This window comes from Seriola aureovittata, chromosome 6, assembly GCF_021018895.1.
Source record: "Seriola aureovittata isolate HTS-2021-v1 ecotype China chromosome 6, ASM2101889v1, whole genome shotgun sequence".
Taxonomy (NCBI): Eukaryota; Metazoa; Chordata; class Actinopteri; order Carangiformes; family Carangidae; genus Seriola; species Seriola aureovittata.
This window is the reverse complement of record NC_079369.1, coordinates 10960532-10982246: the sequence shown is the minus strand read 5'-3', so window position 1 is coordinate 10982246 and position 21715 is coordinate 10960532. Positions and strand designations below refer to the sequence as shown.

Below are 21715 nucleotides of genomic sequence, written 5' to 3'. Positions count from 1 at the left end.
AATCCCAACAACTATGTCTACATTTGAGAAAGAATTATTTGTCTCCTTTTTACGGTTTGGCTGTGAGTTCGAGTTAAAAATAAAAATAAAGGTTATTTTTTACTGCTTCACGCACTCTAGCCAACTGACGATGTCACTCTAACTTTGAAGAAAAAGTGATTTGCACTCCTCCTTTGAGTGCTCATAGTTTGAAAAGTTTACATGTTATGTAAAAAAAAAAAAAAAGTTCCTGTGTTTTTGAGAGAGCAGAAGTTTTCCTCCATTTTATAGTTTGAATCACATTTCTACGTGCAGGTATGAGAGAGCTGGGTGACTCAGAAAAAAGTTGAAATTTTGTAGAAAAAAGGTGAAATCTTGTGGGTTTTTAAAGAAAATTCGAATGCATTCCTAATGCATTATTTATTCCCAGTATTTTGGGAATAACTTTGGGAAAAATTGGAATTTTAACACCAAAAGTCATAGCACCTCTTTCGGGATCAAGACACACGTTTTGATGTATATATTACCGGGGTTATCTCAAAGCTGTGGGACGAGTTACGCGACAAAATTTGTCGGGAGAATAATAATAAGCCCGAAGGAATATTTTTAGTGCCCCGAGGCACTCCTCTACAGCTAGAATAGCTGAGAGGAGCTGAGCACCCGTGGCACTAATAAGAGTTTCCTAGAAACAATTGCTAATTTAAAATCTAGCAAAAGTATATAAAAAAATATTCAGAGTTCATTATTCATTTATTATTGGAAACATTAATCAACATATATGTTGAATTGCACGCTTGCTTGTAGACACATTTTACATTTTTGCATGCACAGATGACCTGCTGGCAATGATTAAAAGATTATCTAGGTTACATTAGCAATTATTTGGCAATAATCAAGTAGAAGTATAACAACTGAAAACTGTCCCTATTTTCTTCGTAACTCATATACACAAATTAGACAGGCCTTTCCAGGAAACTTCATGAAGATTATAAGGACATTATGCAGCATTACCAACCTCAGAAATCTGATCTTTGGGGATTTAGTCTTCTTCAGTTTCAGTGTAATTTGATAGTAAGTTAAGAAAATCCTCCTGCTTTGGTCTTATGAAAAACAAAATGAAAAGAAAGCAGTTCCTGATAACTTTAGGGGATACAAGATTTCTCAGTGCAACACATCTTTAAGACGCACCATGACTTCAATTATGCATGTTAAGTAATTCCAGAGCATTGGATCTTCCTTATGAGTTCAGTCTGACTTTCCTCCTCCCTGCACAGCTTTGTGGCACTGGTGTACAGTACACAGAGCTCTTGGAGAGGGATGCGATGTGTTCAGGCTGCGCCGCCGCGGGACCAAAGCAGCCTTTAGTGCTTAATGACCTGTCTGTATGGCAGAGATTTAGAGACACATACAAAAGTAGAGCCACAATAGGGGACCCGCTGCTGCAATTCATCTTCATTTTAATTGGGAACATTTTGTGTTGCTCGCTCCTCCACATTAATAAACCAAAGCCCTACAGCAGTTTCTCAAAAACTCATTAATGCACAAGACACAGTCCAAGCCAGGTGTTGCTGAGCAGAGGACACGACAGAAAATAGATTTTTTTTCCTGTTTATCATCTATCTGTCCTTGTCTTTTCACCATTATTATCATCATTGCCATAATTTTTCTTATCCTCATTGTTTTCTACAGCTGCATTATTAAAAGTGATGCTATCTCCAACAAGCAATATCAAACAATTATAACAGAGATGAACAGTAGCACTTATTTAGATTTTATTACTAAGCCAAAAAGACTTGTTAATAGTGCTTTTTCAGTTATTTTCAGGTCTGACCATCACTCAGAGACTCCTTGTTAGACCAGATCTTGTGGGATTTATCGATGCACAGTGTTCAGACTGACTGTCTTGCCCCCTCTGAGTTGAGCCATGTGTGGGAAACGGCACACAGCGAGGGAGAGGCAGGCTACAAAGGGCCATCTGCCGCCTCAAATGCTGGAGCTGTTTTGGGAAACTGAGTGGTGATTCACACTGGCAAATTGATTCATTTCTTTTGCTGATAACCACCTTTTTTTCCTTGTGCCCATATGCTGCAATGGCTTTGAAAAGACCCGTTGAAAAACATGTCTCCCTCACCACAGTGAAAAGGTACAGGGCGGGTGCACAATAACGGCAACATCTTACAATATGCAGTGATGCAATCCAATTCAACACCACAAAGTACAGCTTCAGCAATCACCACAGGGTTAAACGTGCACCTTTCTGAATATCATAAGCCTGGCTTTGCTGCAGGGCTTTGTGTTGAGGTTCATTGTGTTCTATTTTTGCACATTAATCCTGGCTGGTTATTGTTGTGATTGCAGCTGCACGACAAGCTGCGTGTGTATCTGCACATATGGAGCGTATGTTTGGTAAGTGCACTGCAGGTGTGTATCTGCTTTGAGGGACATTGATGGAAATTGAAAAGCTTTGACCGACTCTTATCAGCAACAGTCCATAGCAACAAACCAGGCAGCAAGATGGGGTTTAAAAAGCGCACCGGCTAACCTGCCTGTGCTCTGGAGATCACACAAGCTGCTGGACTTTCCACCCGTCGCTCAGCTTCCAAGGGAGCCGAGCACATGTGCTCTGAGATGGGTGGGCGGGGGTGGGGGGTTGATCAGTACAGCAGCGGTGGTATCTGAGGGAGAAGCTGAATGTTGGTATGTTGTTTGAAATTTACATAAACAAATCCGTCATTATTAGCAAAGGGTACCGAAGCTCGGCTTCCCACCTGTTGTTGTATCCCTTCATCTTCTTCGGCTCTGCCAAGTTTTGGGAGACTCACACACACACACTGTCTCGGAGGGATCAATCATTTTAAATGTCAGCCATGCAAAATTGGGTCTGTCCCAAACTAGAGCTCATTCTGTGAGTCACGGTGGCTTCCTCGAGGTAGAAACAAAACTAAGTAAAGTGACCAAAAAAATTCTGCACAACAAAAGAGACCGAAACAAACCTTGATTTAGACTCCATCCTTCATGTGCTCATGTGCTGCAGAGTTCATCTCAATCTTGCATGCAGTGGGTAGAAAACCATAATGACTCAGAGGAGAGTTGGGATTGTCCCATGAACTGCATGAATAACAAAATGCATGGAAAATGTTTAATATCTTAAGCTGGATACCTCCCTAGGCTAGCTCAGAAAACACAATTAGCTTTTAGCATCCACTGATCTGGTCAGAGGATTTTAATAAAGTGGTGGATAGTTTTTCACAACTTGTGAGGTGTGTTGGAAAAGTGCATGAATGCATGGGGATTTTTTTATTTTTATGTCAGAGGTAAATAGCAGCCTTCTGCTTTGATCAGTGATCATGAAATGAGTTTTCATGGTAAATTGACATCACTGATGTTGGCTGCAGGAGTTTGATGAGACCGCAGTAACAAGGCAAGTTACTGACAGAGCTGCTGACAGACTGTGAGACTGAGAACGACTGCCATGGTGCTCTCACTATCTGAGAGGTTTAGACACACACACACACACACAAAGAGGCTCATACAGACAGGCACAGATGTACACACAGCTGCAAACATACTGACTCATACACTCTTTACTATGCACAGATGCACAAACATGTACACACACACACGCACACACACTTGAGAATGTCACGTCGTCTGGATGAGTCTGACAGTCACCAGGGCCACAAGATCACACTCTTCACGCTCCTGTGGTGCTCTGACAGCCAATACCAGCCACTGTGTGTGTGTGTGTGTGTGTGTGTGTATTACATTGAAATTACTCAGTGACATGCTTCACTGTCTGTCTATCTGTATAATATCTATTTGATATTTGTTATGTAAATATGTGCTGTGGTGTGTTCAGAGTGTTGTTGTCAGTGCATCGTCACAGTTACTTGGATTCCCGCTCTGAGGAAACTGTGACTGTGAGTTTTGTTTGGAGAAACAGTTTGTTACTCACTGATGAGGAACACTTTGCGTCTGTCAGCAGGAAGATGGAATAAGACAGCTTAAACAACCATCAACTTACTGTGTACAGTTTGGACTGCACCCACATGTTAAATATACATTTTCAGACATGGTGAAAGTTTTCTCTTCATAAAATGTGACACCTTTGTCTACAGAGGGATTCTCACAGTCTGCGTCACGTACTGGTTTATGGAAATGAGTGCAGTGTGAAACATTCCTGTGTCAATCTGACGCAAAACCTGCAGTGTTTTATTTGCAAACTGTGGGTCACAGCGAGTGTGTGATTGAAGCCTGTGAGACCATATTTGTCTTTGTGACAGAGCCTCACAGTGCGGCGTGGAGAAAACGCATCACACAGACAGACGGGGAGACTCTCTCTGGCCATATCTGCCAGGGAAGACAAATAAAAGCAAGTAGAGGAGTGTGTGTTCAAGTTTGTTTTTTAATATTAACTAGAAAAAAAACCAACATATTTGCCCGCTTCCTTCACCCAATTCTACACAAAAATAATTCACCCTCACCGAATGAGAGGAGGTCTCCCAATGCAGAAAAGTAACTCACTAGCAAACACGCTCTCTAGTCACAGTATGTGCTGTTGGTAAACAATATTAAAAAAATGCAGCTGTTAAAAATCAATCAAAAGTGTAGTAGTCATCAGTAAACGTAGAGTAACATTATACATTTGTGTTTGAAGGCATCATAAAGACGTAGCTACCACATCTGAAGACATAAAATAGCAGTGTAGGGATCAAAACACATTATATACATTTAACAACACAGCAGCCAAAACCACACAATGGACACATTCTCAGCTAATGTTAGCTTCCCATCAAGGTCAGTTCATTTACTGAATTTCATTGTCATTTTCCACCCAACACGCACTCAACTCTCAATGACACACACAAGGGTGGAACTCACGCTTCTGATCAATATTATAAAATTCCCCTCTCCACACACTGATATAAATAGGACACACAAGAACATCACACTGCCACCTCATATTAATAGTCTTTACCCTTTACTCAGCAGAACAGGTCGCCTGTTGGATTTTTATGTATTTTTTCCACCATTGTTGATTAAAGTCGCAGTGTGAATCAATCTGTTTTCTCGTAGTCTCTGTGTCTTTATCCATGACCTTTTAAAACTTGTCAGCCACCGAGGGTGATTTGTGCCTGAATTCACGGTATTCATTTTAATGAATTGTATTAATTCGCCTATTGAGCTGGCAATTGTTAGAAGATGCTGTTGGCTTTATTGCTGGAGCATTTGGAGGCAGCAGAAACAAGTTCTCGACACAGCGTCGACATACCTTCACCTATTAAGTCGATATGTATACACATCCAATAGATGCGGAGCAACATTATCATTCATTTGTAGTCCTGTTTTTGGCCACCTGATGAATGTAATGTGTCTAATATTTACTCTCTGTTTAGCTCTATTTTTGGTCTCTACCAACTTGTGAGGGAAATGTCTGGTTCTCTAACCACTAAATGCTCCACTACGCTCACCAGTTAGTCTCTAACTGTGTCCGTCTCCTGTTTGGTGCTGAATAGTGTTGATTTTGTCGGCTATTTTTTCATTTAGTCTTAGTCTTAGCCATGTGTCAAATGTCCTTGTTAGTGTTTATCTTTTTTTTTTTCTCCGTTGTTTTAGTTGACTAAAGGTCTGGGCGTTTAAGTCTTGTCTTAGTCAAAGAAAACATAACTATTTTAGCCTAGTTTGAGTCAATGAAAACTGTTGACATTTAATCTTCTTTATTCTCTTTAATCTTAGTCTAATAGTCATCAGAAAAAATATCACCTTGTTTCTTTCCTAAATCCAATGTGCTCATTGTGTGCTGCCGGCAGTGGAGGCATGTACAGCACAGGAAATGGAACTGCTGCACTACGAAAATAAAGAGAGATTTTAACATTCTTATTTTTTAAACTACATTTTAGTCTTGTCTTTTTTTGTCAGCGATATTTCATGTTGGTACAGTCACAGTTGGTGTTTAAATGACATTTGTTCCGTCTTGTATTAGTCATGGGAAAAAAGGTCATTGACGAACATATGTAGTCATAGTTTTCGTTAATGAAATGAACACTAGTGCTGGATAGGTAGTGTATGTTGGGTTTAAAAAACTTTTTCGCCCAAAACAGCTGCTTGTAACGTGTGGAAACAAAGTGGTGGGAGTGAACCTTAAAGTTGCTGGCCAGAAAACCAAAACAATGAACTGAGAGGAACTGCAGAATTGGGTGATTATTTTCTATGGCTTTGACAGTATGAGCGACCCCCTCCGCATGCAAGTAACGATGTAAACGTTTCTTTCCCTAGTGTTTTAGACCTTTTTCATGTTCTTATCTTTCCCCTCCTAACAGTAAGACAACAATGATCAACAGCTCAGGGACTGTTAACAGATCTGTTGGTCAGGCCTTTGCCCTTTTACTGTGCATCCATTAAAGTTTGTGGAGAAACAGGAAAGTACCAGTGCAGCAGGTTGCGAATGCAAAACAGATGCATGCCAACAACAGATGGATCCCCAAATCACCAACCTACCAAAAACATATCTGCCTCCTCGGTTCTCAGCTGCTTCACTGTAAAGTTTAATTGGTTTTTGGCTATGAAAATGCCAATTCATTAGTCGAGGGGGGGATTCATTTAAAAAATGGAAACTATGCCATGCAAAACTCTTGAAAATAAACTGAAAATATAATTTTTTTGAAGCACTTGGTCTCTACAACTATATCAACTTCACAATCCACATCACATCCGCTGTGATTCTGTCCTTGTTTCTTGGGACTCACTGCTTGTACTGGCTACCCACTCTCCTGTCACGTTCTTCTCTTTTTGAACACAAAGCCTGTCGTCTGGCCACATGTAACACAGAGAGTTGCATAATAAACCATTTAACAGGGAAAGAGCGAGTGTCTGAGTGTGTGTGAACTTTTTACAGTCATGGTGGAAAACAAAGACTGGAGGTGAATGTAAGGATGGTGAATGTGAACTCAACAGGTGGTAGCTGCACAGTCCGTCTATATGATAATTGATAGAGACGGTGCAGAGCAGATGTGTTGAACACCGATAATGTAGAAAGAAATATTGCCAGTGTGAGATAACTGTAATCAATAAGGATTTTCCTACGCTGACAGGAGCACAGTGTTTGTGAAACAGGCGAAGACTCTGGTGACATTAATCACAGAGAAAATCAAACACAATCCCTCGGGTTCAGGAGGTCTAATTATAAAGATCGCAGTAGTTTGAAACTCATGTTTTGCCTTTTACAGGACATAATGGAAACATTTTGTTTTCTTACAACTTGTGTGTGTAAGCATGTACTACACCTGTATATAACTGGTAGACTCAAATAAAGCACTTAAAATGTGTGTGACATAGGTGGCTTGTTCATGCGTGGCCACATCTCCACTTATAAAAGTCATTACTCTGTTAATTGCAGCACAACACTTCGTAACATCCCTGCTCCTGCTTCAATTATGGATCAGTTCAGTCACTGGATGACCCAAACACTTCTTCGTCTGAAAAAACCCCAAAACAAAACAAAGATCAAAATGGGGGGAAAAAGCTGCTGGCTGAGAGGAATGAGGGTGATTACTGCTTTCTCGGTCTCTGATCAAAAGTCACGCAGTCTCCCTGTAGAGTCCCCTCTTAACACTTTGATGTTATCTACTCGAGAGGAAGACGAGAGACAGTGTGGTATTGATGGTGATAGGTGAGAGAAGATTACAACTTTCTCCCTTCTTTCTCCACCTGCTTCTTCAGTAAGACCTGATGAAGGAGAGGAGGAGGAGGAGGATGTGGCTATGATTGTCCAGGCTTTAGAAAAAATCCAAAGAAGTGACATTCTGGCCTTCATCATAGCCTTCACTCAGACAAGTGAATAGTGCAGACAGAGATGAGAACACGGAGTAAAAGTTCAGATGACTCCGTAGTCCCTGAGGGACTTGAGCAACACCGTGTCCTTGACGTCGCTGAAGACCCTGCGGATGTTGCTGGTGTCGGTGGCGCAGGTGAAGTGTGGGTAAAGAGTCTTCCACTCGTCCCTCTTGTCGCGGTTGATGGCCTGCTGCTCGTACAACTTGCGGATGTAGTTCTTGGCGTCCTCTGGGTCTTGCCTCTTGCCTGTTACAGAGGTGAGAAGGAGACAAGGGATGGAAGTGAACAACAAAAAGGCAAAGGCATCAAAGGGCGTTTTGACAATCGAGTAATTGTTTAAATCATTTTTCAAGCAAAAATATGAGATGATTCCTCGTTCCAGTTATTTGTCTTATATAATAGTAAATCAAGATGTCAACTATTGTGCACTAAATCAATCAGTCGAGATAATAATAATAAATAGATTGACTGATAATGAAAATAATTGTTAGTTGCAGTCTTAGTTCCTAGAGAATATATACGTGGGAGGACATCAGAAATTTTTACTTTTATTTAACCAGGTATGTAGATTAGATTAGATTAGAAAAGACTAGAAAAAACTACTATATTTTCAATAAGGTAACACTTTCAGAATGCATACTTTCCGATAGAAGGAAGGCACAATTTCAGTGAAATACAGTCAACATTCAGAAAAGTCTGTGCATCTCTTACTACAATAATTTACATTTTCATTTACTCATTCGACAGACACTTTTATCCACATCACAAAAGCTTTAGTGCAGCAGGAACCCTAGCGTAAGTACTAAGTAATAAGTGCAATGAGGTCAGGTAAATAAGTGCACAGAAAGTCCTTTGTAAGTGCTCTTTTGGTGCACTTCTTTACTTGATCTCCTTTCACTTATTAAATAGATGCAACAGTATTATCATTCAAAATCAGAAGTGGAAAAAGCTGGAATAGGAAAAAAGTATCCCTTCTTTTTTTTATATAAAATAGTGGATTCACTTTGATTCACAAAATGAACTGTAAAAGGTTATTTTAAATCTTCTCAACACAGAGATTAAAAATATGGTAGACAATCTTGCCATCTGAGAAAGTTCTGCTCCATTGTTTTCCTGCTGATGTCATTTGGTAGGATAATCAGAAGTTACTGTGCAGCTCAGGGGCGCAAATTGAATAAAAAAACGATTAAAGCCAGTTCTCATGAAGTTGGGGCTGATGGTCATTTTAGTGAGATTTCCTGTTTATTTTCAATTAATGCTTCCCACTTATTACTGGATAACTACCTCTGTCATGTCATCAGGGCCTTATGATGTTGTTAAAGCCAAAGCTGCAAAGCACTAAAATATTAGTCTGCTTGATTTGGATGACAAAAACTTTGGACACCATATGCAAAGGTAACAGGAACCAGAATACGGTTTCCAATGTATTAGTGTTGCAACTAATAATTATTTGCAAATCCTTTATTTTAATTTGTTTTTCATTCTTTAAATTAATTGTTTAATCCTTGTAATGCGAAAAATTACAAAGTTAAAACCGAAAGATATTAAATGTACAACGTAATTAAACCAGAGCTGCAGCCATAAATCGATAAGAGTAGATTATCTTGTGGCTGTGAGGAATTTTGAAGACAAAATAATCAGTGAATCTAATAAAATTGTCAGTTGCAGCCCTAAATTAATCAGAAAAACAGCAAATCCTGCATTTGAAAAGCTGGAAGCAATGATTGTTTGTCGAGACAATTAATTTTGTGTCAATAGATTAATCATTTAATTGACTAATCCCTTCAGCGGTAGTCCAATTCAACAAGTTTATCACTCTGTCAATGTGGGCTACTTAACATCAGTAGACTTGAAGTGCGGTTACAGCAGCAGTAAGAAGGGCCACACAGTCTCCTCACAGGAGCACTGCAACATTAGCAGCAAATAGCAGCCAGTGTTAGGAGCTGCTCAGAGTTGGCGTTAAGGTTAAATTGACATCAAGGAGCTTGACCCGGTGTGAGTCATTATTTTGCCCTGCTAATGCTGATGGTAAAACACAGTAGGCACAATGCAGATACACACACACACACACACACACACACACACACACACACACACACACACACACACAAATAATCACCTCCAGTCACTAATTCCCACCTTGCACACAGACACACACTTCACACATGTGCACCCGGGGGTTTGTGGGGGTTGCAGGGCTTGCGGGAAGCACAGTATCTGTCTGTGGTTGCCATGGGTAACAGAGGGAGAGAGGGTGGAGGTGGAGGATGGTGGGGACTGTTAGGGCGACGCTCAACAGCCTTTCACACCAGAGAAGCTACAGGCTGCAGCCACATCATTAAGCACACCAAGTACCTGGAAGTGACTCATTTGCAATTATGTGTGTGCGTGCGTGCGTGTGTGTGTGTGTGTGTGTGTGTGTGTGTGTGTGTGTGTGTGTGTGTGTGTGTGTGTGTGTGGAAAAGAGGGGGAGCAGAGCAAGAAAGAAAGAGGCAAACTAGAAACAAATAACACTAAAAAACTATAATAATCAGGCTTTGCAGCAATTGGGGGGGGACCTTTCCAATTTAGAGTCAGGAGATGCTCCGGGGCAGAAATCACTTTGCAAATAATTTTTTTTTGGAATGATACATTACTTCCAACAGGTTTGGTAGGATGTGATGCGATAGCCACATGCTCAAAGCAAATTGGCCAGAGGAAAACAACATCACAAGCCCTTTTTGGTCTCTGAAATGATTCTGGACACATTGTGATGAGAAAACACACCTGCAGACAACTAGCTGTCAACAATTGTGCTTGTTGATGATGGGGAGATCTGCAGCTGACCAAGCTCCGCCCCTGGACTATCCATTATATACTGTTGTCATCTCTTGTTTGGATGTTCGAACCCTCACTTTGAGCCTCACCCAAAAGTGACATGAATGTGTGGACTGAATTTTAATAGAAACCAATCCAATTTAATAAAAAACAAAACAAAATGTCAAACACATGGTGGCGCTAGAGGAAAAGTTAAGGGATCACTGAAGTCATTAGGATTCACCATCTTGGAACCTTGATTGTCTTTAGAAAAATTCATGACAATCCATCCACAATTTGTTGAGATATCTCAGTCTGAAGCAAAGTGGTGGACCGACCCGACATAGCCATACCTAGCTGCTAGAAGTGCTAAAAAAAATGACTGTGAATCATAATTCCCGGAGCCCAAAGTGAAATCTTTAAATTGCTTGTTCAGTCTGTCCAACAATCCAAATTCACAATGAAAGCAGCAAATCACATTTGAGAATCTGGAACCAGAGATTTCATAATTTTTGAAGAATAATTCAGAATCAGAATTTTGGGCCATTTAAAAATAAAATAAAATAAAAAAATATCACCTAATAATGAACTAATTGGTTCACCACTAATCTGGTTTATCCAACATGTACTGTTACATCAGTTCAACTTCACTATAAATGAAAACAAATACATGCACATGTATTCACAGTTTACCTGTGAAGCTGGGGAAGTATTTCTGCAGGTCAGAAGTTTGGATTTTGTCCGCCAGGATGTCAGTCTTGTTGAGGAAGAGGATGATGGAGGTGTTGAGGAACCAAGGGGAATGGATGGTGGTATAGAACAGAGCCAGACTCTCATGCATTCGGTTCTGAGGAGCAGAGAGAGGGAGGGGACTGATGACATACAGGAGGCGGCAGCGGTTTGTTTTTAGATTTTGTATTAAGTTTCAATATAGAGGTAGATTTTGTTGTAGGTAAAAGAATTACACCAGCAAGTTTTTAAGAGATTGACTTCAACTTGAAGAGAGAAAAACATGAGCTCTCTGGGATAGCTCGGCAGATTCAGGTGGCTGAGGATGACGCAGAGAGAGGGGGGGCAGTCCTTTTAAAAGAGGAGGGGGGCAGTTTATGACGGTGGTCTGGAGCAAGCGGGCCACTGTGGAGGTTAATGAATGTGTTGGCAGGCTAAAAAGTGGCTGTGAGAGATAAACGGCTTAGTGACAAGATGGGAGGGAGGAACTGGACAGAAGGCCACAAGAGGGCTGGAGAGGCAGGGGAGAGAGAGGGGGGAGAGGGGGAGAGGTGGAGAGGTTTTCTTATGCAAGAGTGAGACCTGCTGGTGGACGGATGAAACGACAGTATGAGACGCACAAGAGACGATGGATGGATGGATAGTAATCAAATAATTGAATCATTGTTGAAGGTCTACAGTAGCACAACATATATATAACGATGAAAACTATCTGAAAGGATCTGAAATTACAATTTTTGATACTTTAATAATATTTGCTTGACAATACTGCATTGGTTTAAATTCTTCTGTTGAGTATTTGTACACTGCAGTATCGGTAGGTCAGTAAAGGTCAGGTAGAAACTAAATCCTCTTAACTTTTAGAAAAACATTTTTTATGAGGTCGTGGGAGGCTGGAGCCAATCCCAGCCGCCATTGGGCGAGGGCAGGGTACACCCTGGACAGTTCGCCCCAGTCCACACACACACACACACACACACACACACACACAAAGCTCTTACTATGGTCTCTCTTTCCTCCAGGACCTGGTCGTACTCGCTGAGGGAGGCCAGGAAGATGAGGGAGGTGACGTTTTCAAAGCAGTGAATCCACTTCCGACGCTCTGACTTCTGACCGCCCACGTCCACGATCCTGTCCCCAGCAGAGGAAGAAGGAAAAGAACTATTTACATTCATTCATAAAGGTATAGTGTTTTCTTTTTTTTTACTGTCTATCTAACAATTAAACTTAGCTCGATTGGATGAGAGGCAAAATATGCTCACATCTCACAAGGATTCAAACTGGCAACCAATCAGTACATTGTTTGCCAGTATACTGTTCAAGTTAACATACATACAGTATATACAGAGCTGTAGCTTTGGTCTTTTGACCAACACATTTTCTATGGTTTGGTTATGTACTTTAGATTTGAAATGTAGCCCTAAAACGCCATTTAAACTGTAAGTTTGCTTACTTTGTCTCAAAAGCCAGGAGGAGCACTGTTTACTACTTTGATTTATTCAGTTTTGTATCGAAAATGTTTATCTCTTTGATTTATGACTTTTGTTGTAAACAATGAAGGTACAAAAATGTGTTTGTGAAAATTATTCAAATTAGTTTTCCTTACTTTTTTTTTTGAGGTAGTGTTTGAAAAGCCCACGCAGGTTGGACATATGTACGTATGACCCAACAACAAAAACGTCTTTGATTCATTCATTCATCTGTCACGTCCAGTGTGCTGGAGTAAGGAAAATGTCACTGTGCAGGTGCTTACACTCCCCCCTGTGGCTCTCATACAGCTGCTAATAAGCCTGTCTGTGAAGTAGGGTTGTACGAACTCTAATAGCGCGGCTCTTTTGTGCAACATGCTTTCACACACATGCTTTCACTCTTTGTACTTTTTGACCATTTTCCACAGCTCATTGTGAATCCAGAAAAATATGTGGCGAAGTTTGCTCATGACAGGACTGATTGTGAAATAAAACAAAATATTTCATACATTTGAACATTTTTTTACAAATAAATCCTTATTCAGTATTTTATTTTGTAATGAAAACGTCAAAATGAATCCTTTCCTCAGTTTAGGTTGTTTCATTCTGAGCTCCACCTCATGAGTTAAGAGTAGGTGTAATTTCATTCGGGAACACAGCGTCTCTTATAAGTGAACTTTGGTTTTCGTCTGCTCAGCTCTGTCGGAGCGTCCTCTGGTCTCGGAGAGAAACAATACCAACAGCTCAAAATAAAACACACAGAGCGACACGTCATTTCCCGGCAGGACCTTTGTTCAGATGCAATCAGAAATGTGATCCTATTGCAGACAAAGCCTCTGCAACAGTCAATAGTACTTTTTTTTTTTTTTCACAGTGCAGTCAACAGTGTCACATTAGAGGTTAGTAATCAGAGGACTGGCCACCTTAGTGTGATGGTCCTGATGGTGAAGGAGTAGTCGTGAATGCCCGTGGTGGGGAATCGAACTCGCAGCACGTCCTGTTCTGTGGGGATGTAGTCTTGGCCAGAGATGCGATCCAGATTACTCATGTAGCTGCAAAAGAGAAGGGAAGGAGGGAAGAAAAAGACAGAGAGAGTTTTACAGCATGCTAGAAAGTGTTTCTGACACTAGATGAGACTTCTGGTAAAACATATTGCCTTTGTTTACATCACATCCAGCCTGGACCATGTAAAACAAACTGAAGTGACACAAGAAGTATGATGAATTAGTGATGAATAAAAACAGTGATTAAAATACATGAAGCCAGCGGTGTGAGTCCATATCACCCTGTGTACAGATGACGGCTTTATGGCTTGTGTTGATACAAGCTTTCATTAGCTAATGTTGACTGTACGTCTCTTATCATGCACACACTATGATGATTGAGCTGCTGGGTAAACACAGAACGGGAATAGAAAAGAGAGAAAACAGAGGAAGGCTGAGCCCAGGCTTTGTTCTCTGACACATCACATACTTTGAGCGTGAGGCTCACACCCACTCTGTGTTCAGTCCTTTCATGATGGTTAAACCCTGTCTGTGGGTAACTCTGCCGTGCTTGTTAAGGTTTTCACTATCAGTTTAAAAGCCAGTCTGGTGAAACTGTATCTTAAATCAGCTGCTGGTTTCAACATGGCTTAGAAATGAATAATTACTGTGAAGAACTAGCCCCCTCCAGTGGTCTGAGTACAGAACACCAAGCGTGAGTGTTAAAGTAAGAAAGAAAAAAGTAAGGGTGTGGGGTTGGTACAAAGACAACAATGTCAACAAAAATGTCACTGGTTTGAAAATCTGAAAGGGGTCTGAAAAATAAAAAAATAATTCATGGCCTTATCAAGAAATAGGTATCCTTTATCTTAAGATAATGTCAGAAAGAGCTTGTTTTCATGAGAACATAATTAACAATTATTCATTATTAATGTATCTGTTTATTGTTTTCTTGATTAATTCTTTGGTCCATAAAATGTTGATTTTTTTTTTTGATTTTCTGTCAATCGACTAATCAATTAATCAACTAATCCTGTCACCTCTAAGCTGATTTATCTCTAAAATCAGAACCAGTGATCACAGTGAGAGGAGCACAGGCTTGAAACAACTTGTCTAAACAGACACAGTCTTTGCTGAGTTTCCACTTGTGAGTTTTAGTACAAAGGTCAGCTGTGGTATAGGTAAACATGAAACAATATGTCGCCAACACGTTTCCTTGTGATACATTAGCTGGCAACAAAATTGTGATGTTGTTAAAACACTTGTGCCAAGCATATTTTATAGCAAATGGAAAGTTGTGTCCTAACTTTAATACAGATATTTAACTGTTGTTCTTTGTCGCAGTTCAGCCTTTTTTTTATGTTCTGATTTTTGACATTACAGTAGAATGATGACACGTGTTGTTATCCCTTATGTTATCTAGCCATGCAGATAGTTTTTAAGTAAACTGGCATGGTATCTGTTTTGTGATTAATAATGATTAATAAGACTTTATTTGTGGTTCACAAAGGGTTTAAAAATCACAGTTAAAAATCAATCAATCAACATCAGCACATTGCTCCAGAAACCGTTTCTTCCATGTCAGCAGTGGGACTACATTCTACCAATGAAATAGTTCCTATAGAAACAGTTCACAGTGACGTCTGTGGATTATTCATCAGTAACATGAACACTGTTACTGGAACGATGACTGATGCACCACAAACAAACTTCTATTCATGTCTATTTTACTGTTTATCTATGAATTGAAAATGATGATGTGATGCACTCACAAATTGTTTAGTCTCAGATGTCTCTAAAGTAAAGAGTAGAGTAAATTAATACAGAGTATTTAGAGGTGTGTTTTCTTCTGTTTTTGCGATGTGCTTTTCTTGCAAAATTCTGTCTACTTCCTATCACAGATTCCTGTATTGTGATATCATCTTTGGTAACTTGCTCTGACAGGGTTTCATCACGAGATACTCTCAGATTTCCAACCCAAACTCAGGATGTGGTACAGTGTAGAGAACGTCCACTACAACACAGATACTCACTATTCTGTGGAATCCAGGAGCTGGTACTCGCAGCGGCGGCTGTAACAGACCCGGATGCCTGGGTCTGCCCAGAGCCGGCGAATTGCGTCAACGTAGCCCCGTTCCAGCTGGGTGATTTGCACTGTGTTTATGTCCTGCAGCCATTTAGCAAAAATCTGAAAGACAGTAAGAGACCCAGCATATCAGAAGATTTTGTGATATACAGAAACTCAAGTATTTGTGAAGTTTAACAACATCCGCCTTGCTCAAGGATTCAGTTTGTGTGTGTTAATGGTGATACTCCCAGCTTCTATTTATAGACTTTAATGTGGGTATTAAACTAGGTTAACTTACCCTGATGCCCGCACACCTGTGCTGGCATCTGTCTTTGTGAGTAACAGTTTGTGTTCATGTGTAAGTAGGCATGTCCTTGTGTATTTCTGCTGCTGGAGGACTGTGTGCTGTATGTGCAAGTTTACCTCGTTCTCCGGGTTGGAGTAGGGGATTTTGAGCATGGTCATAGCGCCCGTCATAGCCTTGATGGCTGTTAAGATGTTCTGGAAGATACATTTGGCAAAGGTTTTCCTCTCCTCTTCTGAGAAGCCTCGTCCGTGGATGATCCTCATCTGTCGGATGAAGGTGGTTTTTCCACTCTCCCCGGTTCCTGCACCGACAATTACATAAAATATGAATTGCCAAAAATACTTATTTGTGGTATGATTCTATCCACAAGGCAAATCGGAGGTTAACAGCACAGCATTAAGGTCCTCAGTGTGAACCCACATGCTGACTGGGGCCTTTTTACTATTCATGTTCTATCTGTGTCTGCAAGGTTTTTCTCCAAGTTTTCCATGTTCCTTCTCAATCTAAAGACATGCGGAGGAGGTGAAGTGAAAACTAAAATGCCTGTAGGTGCACGTTTGTTTGTCTTGCCTCCTAGGACACAGACTGGATAGGTTGTATATAAAACAAATAACAGTGGGATATAAAAACATTCACTGAAAAAAAAAAATGCTGGAAGTTTTTCCATAGTAGAATCCCTGGTCATTTCACAGCAGTTTAGATTCCAGTTTTTCTGTGGCTAAATGGTCTGATATACTAGTTATATTCCAGATTTAACTGTTAACTTTAAAAACTGATCATAAAAAATCATGGAAAAAACCATAGATCTGCACTTAACAATGGATCAAACAACAAACAAGGTGTCACTGACAGTAACTACCCCACAGAGAATTACTACTCAACTCTTCAGTTGCCCTTAACTTTACAAAATATTTTACCAACTTTCAGCTCATTGTTTTGGTTAAACGCTTTGTCTGTAGTCAGTTCAGAGAGGTTCTAAACCAAAACAAAAAAATGGAGGACTGATGTTTCAGAAAATGGGTCTAAAACACTTCCACCGCTATTGATTTACATGTTGATTAATCGCTATTTAGCGCAGAAGACTGGCAGTAAGACCCAAGTTACAAAAAGCTGAATTTCATCACCATACTGAGAGTTATTACAGCATCTATTTCTGTGGTAAAGGGATGAAAAACCATCAAATTACAATAGAGGAACAAGGAGACGTGCATTTTCTATTCGCTGTTCATTTTCAGTGTGAGAAATTCAAATTTAAAGGAAGTGCTTGGTTTAGAGATAAAAAGAAAGACAAAAACTTTTTTTTGATTGCCTCATTTTGATATATTGCCTAACATTTCACTACTTCCTTTATTTTATCTATATTTCTGTATTTCACATTTTCTGGTTGTATGCAGAAACAGGCTGCAGAACCTACACCACTTCGAATCGTGATGTGGTTGTTCAAGAGGACTGCCTGATGCTTTCTGAATGTGAATCATTCATTCACTCAAAATCTTTTAGGAAACAAAATCTTTGCTTTGTTTTTGTGCCTAACACTTTCCTGTAATTTCTCGACACTGCTTTCAAGGAATAACATCTTATCCTCACACTGAACTGTGTTGGAAGACAATGCTGTAAATCTTTTATTGACAGGTCTGTTCCCGTACAGAAACATTTTTTTTTTCAGTAATCTTACACACTGATAGTGAAGGAAATAAGACTGGGCAATTATTCAATATTATTGTTTACTGTGTCTCCATATTATTGAAGGGTTTCCCCCTCAGGGAAATTGTTTATAAGAGGTGGTAAGCCTCCAGGATCCTGTTGCATTTTGTCTTGTTATTCATTAGTTTTCTGATAACAGACTACACAAAAACCACACTCATTAAATGTGTGTGCCATTGAGTATGTGAAATAGTGCCTCTGCTCTTTTTCAATGAATTTTTAATTTCAAGAAAGTCTATACTTTCGCAAAGTAATCTTTATTTAATGTACACGTAATTCTTGGGTAATTTTTCATGGGAAATTCAAAAGAAATCAGCCAGAAGTCAGAAAAAAAGTAGACCTCTGCAAGTCTGGTTCAACTTTGGGAGCAATTTCCAAACACCTGAAGGTTCCACGTTCATCTGTACAGACAACAGTACACAAGTGTAAACACCATGGGACCATGCAGGTGTCATACCGCTCAGGAAGGAGACCTGTTCTGTTCTGTGTCCTAGAGATTAACGTACTTTGGTGGGAAAAGTGCAAATCAATCCCAGATCAAAAGCAAGGGACCTTGTGGAGATGCTGCAGGAATCTGGTACAAAAGTATCTATATCCACAGTGAAACAAGTCCTATATTGACATAACCTGAAAGGCTGCTCAGCAAAGAAGAAGCCACTGCTCCAAAACCGCCATAAAATAAACAAAAAAAAACCAACCCAGACTACAGTTTGGAGCTGCACAAAGGGACAAAGTTCTTACTCTGTGGACAAATGTCCTGTGGTCAGACAAAACAAAATTTAAACTTTTTGGCCATAATGACCATTGTATGTTTGGTGAAAGAAGGGCAGAGGAAGCAGGGTCATGTTGTGGGTGGGGAGCTTTGCTGCACGAGGGACTGGTGCACTTAACAAAACAAATGGCATTATCAGAAAGGAAAATTATATGGACATATTGAAGCAACATCACATCAAGACATCAGCCAAGAAGTTAATGCTGGGTTGTAATTGGGTCTTCCAAGTGGACAATGACGCCATGGATACCTCCAAAGTTGTGGCAAAATAGCTTAAGGACAACAAAGTTATGGTATTGGCGTGGCCATGACAAAGCCCTGACTTCAGTCTAATTGGAAATTTGTACGTGGAACTGAAAAGGCTTGTGCGAGCAAGGAGGCCTACGAACCTGACTCAGTCACACCAGTTCTGTCAGGAGGAAATGGACCGAGAGTCCAACAATGTTGAAATAATTTTAAAGGCAATGCTACCACATACTAAAAGTGTATGTAAACTTCTGACACACTGGGAATGTGATGAAAGAAATAAAAGCTGAAATAAATCGTTCTGTCTACTACTACTATTTTACATTCTTAAAATGAAGCAGTGATCCTAACGTACATAAGTATATCTGACTGTGTGAAAGCATCAAAGCAAAGGCACTGCTGCTGCCGATCAGGTCTTAAGTCATTAAAGCAGCTGTACAGTGGGCCTGTTTCTGGGCTGTGCATCTCCATATTGAGTACCTGTGGTTTTCAGGTATAACCAATCCTAAACTGGACCATTCTTAACATAATCACATGTTGACACATGCTTTACATAGTTTTCTCATTTGGCTGCGGGCTACCAAACAGGCCAAGCAGTTTTAATTTGTATGGTGGGTGTTTCTTATAATAGGCTATCTTCTCAGATTTCACAGTGACCCAGTGTCAGTTAGATTTCTTTCATTTGCTTAATTAATGTATTGAATATTGTTGATTGTCTGCTCTTATAGGCCTCATACTGTATGTTATCATAGAGGAACAAACAGCTGTGTGTGTGTGTGTGTGTGTGTGTGTGTGTGTGTGTGTGTGTGTGTGTGTGTGTGTGTGTGTGTGTGTGTGTGCGCGTGTGCGTGTGTGGGTGGTCACGGACCCAGCAGGAGGATTTTAATTTCCCTTCTCTCTTTCTTCTTCTGCTGCTTGAGGATCCTCTTGATCTCTTTGTCCACAGCGATGGTCCTCTTCTCCTCCTCAGACAGACAGCACATGCAGGTGCGGTGGCACCACTGCCAGCAGCCGGCCATGGCCAAAACCACTGAAATGATACTGTTAATGAATAATCAGCTGTAATAAGCTGATAAGGACTGACAATAAACTCGTTGTCAAGCTGCCATGCAGTGTCCATTTGATGCCCATTAGTTTTTAGTCGTGATTTATTCTGACACACCCCTGGTCCCCTGAAAACTTTTCTTTGTAGCTAAAAACTTAATCGCTGCTTTTACAGTGAAGCATAGTTCTGCCGGATCTCAGTATCAATCATGCAGCCCTCAGTATCTTTAAAATATTCACCTGGTTGAGTTATTTTTAATCAGTTCCGGCTGTTGTGTCAATAGAAATTTGTTCGAGAGGAGTTTGGGAGTTACGAGAAAGCAGTAGAGCACCTTACCTCCAGTCAGTCTGTCACACTCCCTGAAAATGAGCAGGTACAGACTCTGATTGCCTCTCGCAGTCCATTTCCCACCGTGCCCCCTGTCCACAGCAACTGTGGCTGAAGCGCTGGGACAGCGTCAATAGTCCACACTCAGACGGAGTTCAAACACGTATATATATAAATGTTTTTTTCAGCTTACAACGACACAACCAGTAGCTCGGGAGAGTCCACCGCGCCTACAGAGGAATGTGCAGCCTCTGTGGTCCACTGAAAACACTGTAAGTGGAATGCACTCTGGGCGACGCTGCGGCAAGAGAGCGGCAAAGCACCGCAGCAGCGCCGGAAGTTAGGCGGTTGTGCCTATAAAATAAGAGCATGCTGTTGTTCTTTGACATAGTTCTTACCAATTTAAAAAATAAAAGAAACATGTAGATGAAAAAACTGAGTAAACTGCTGGGTTTGACTTATAAAAAAATGTAGTTGAAAACATTGCATAAAACCAGTGATATAATGCAGCCTTGTTAATTATATTCACAAATATAGGCTAGGCTGGCATTCTTAACATTTGTAATGATACTTGTACTTAACCTGAGTTGTTCCTTTTTATGCTTACATCAGTACATTTATCGAACATCTATTTTGACTATGTTTATCAAATTGTAAGATGGGCTATAATGCCAACTGAGTTTACTTTTAAATGAATTACTTACTTGTAACAGAGCATTAGAAAAGAATAGGTTACAAGCCATTAAATGGTCTAAAAGTAGTCCACTCATAATTCATAAAACATTTTTATACATTTCTTGTTTAAAACAGAGAGAGTCTGACTTCCATCTTTAATTCACATATTTCTTTGTTTTGTATGAGGCTGCAGCAAAACATGGTCACAAAAACAGCATTATTTTGAAGGGCCAATACCGGAAAATGACTTTATACAATTCAGTTTTGTTTGAGCAGAATGAATGAGAGCGGTGCGCTACGGATAAAGTTTCGGCTGCGGTAGAGGTTGACTGCTTCATGTTTCAGCTGAGCTCAAGTGAAATCACGGCCACAGTTAAGTTCAACTGAATTATTACTAGTAGGTCTACTATTTAATAGTAAAAAATTAAAATTGTCCTTAGCGTAGGCTGTATTTGTAATCTTTATTAGTCGATGTCAACCCAAAATATTTAGTTACCTTATGTCATGAAAAGTATAATTATTGGCTACTAGAAAACATGCGAGCAACAATGAGTGTATATTATACCCTCGTGGCAAAATGTGGTGATAGAAATATCAGTGATTTTTCAGAGTGCAGCGGGTCATCCGGTTTTTACGAGCGTACTACAGGTATTTTGTCACTCCTCCCCGATTGGATGTCAGTCTTTTGTCTCGGCCGGCAGAACCGGTTTGTTCAGACTTTCATGGTCTCACATATTGAGATCACCTGAGTTCTGCATTACCATGGGAACAAGGTGAGGTGA

The 21715-nt window shown here is 40.2% G+C and overlaps 1 protein-coding gene across 2 annotated transcripts; it reads right to left on the bottom strand.

Annotated features, from left to right (window-relative positions):
- Window positions 1-4366: 4366 nt before the first annotated feature.
- On the bottom strand, window positions 4367-20533 carry LOC130170753 (guanine nucleotide-binding protein subunit alpha-11-like). 2 transcript variants are annotated; one of them, XM_056378356.1, is made up of 8 exons: window positions 20268-20533; window positions 19755-19927; window positions 16281-16465; window positions 15823-15977; window positions 13730-13858; window positions 12339-12468; window positions 11302-11455; window positions 4367-8058 (listed from the first exon to the last, which is right to left on the bottom strand). In XM_056378356.1, exons 2-8 carry the CDS (start codon window positions 19903-19905, stop codon window positions 7853-7855), a joined length of 1110 nt encoding a protein of 369 aa, XP_056234331.1. In that variant the 5' UTR covers window positions 19906-19927; window positions 20268-20533; the 3' UTR covers window positions 4367-7852. The 2 variants fall into 2 exon arrangements, with proteins under 2 accessions (XP_056234331.1, XP_056234330.1); XM_056378355.1 differs by having other exon boundaries at window positions 19755-19916.
- Between the last annotated feature and the right edge of the window lie 1182 nt (window positions 20534-21715).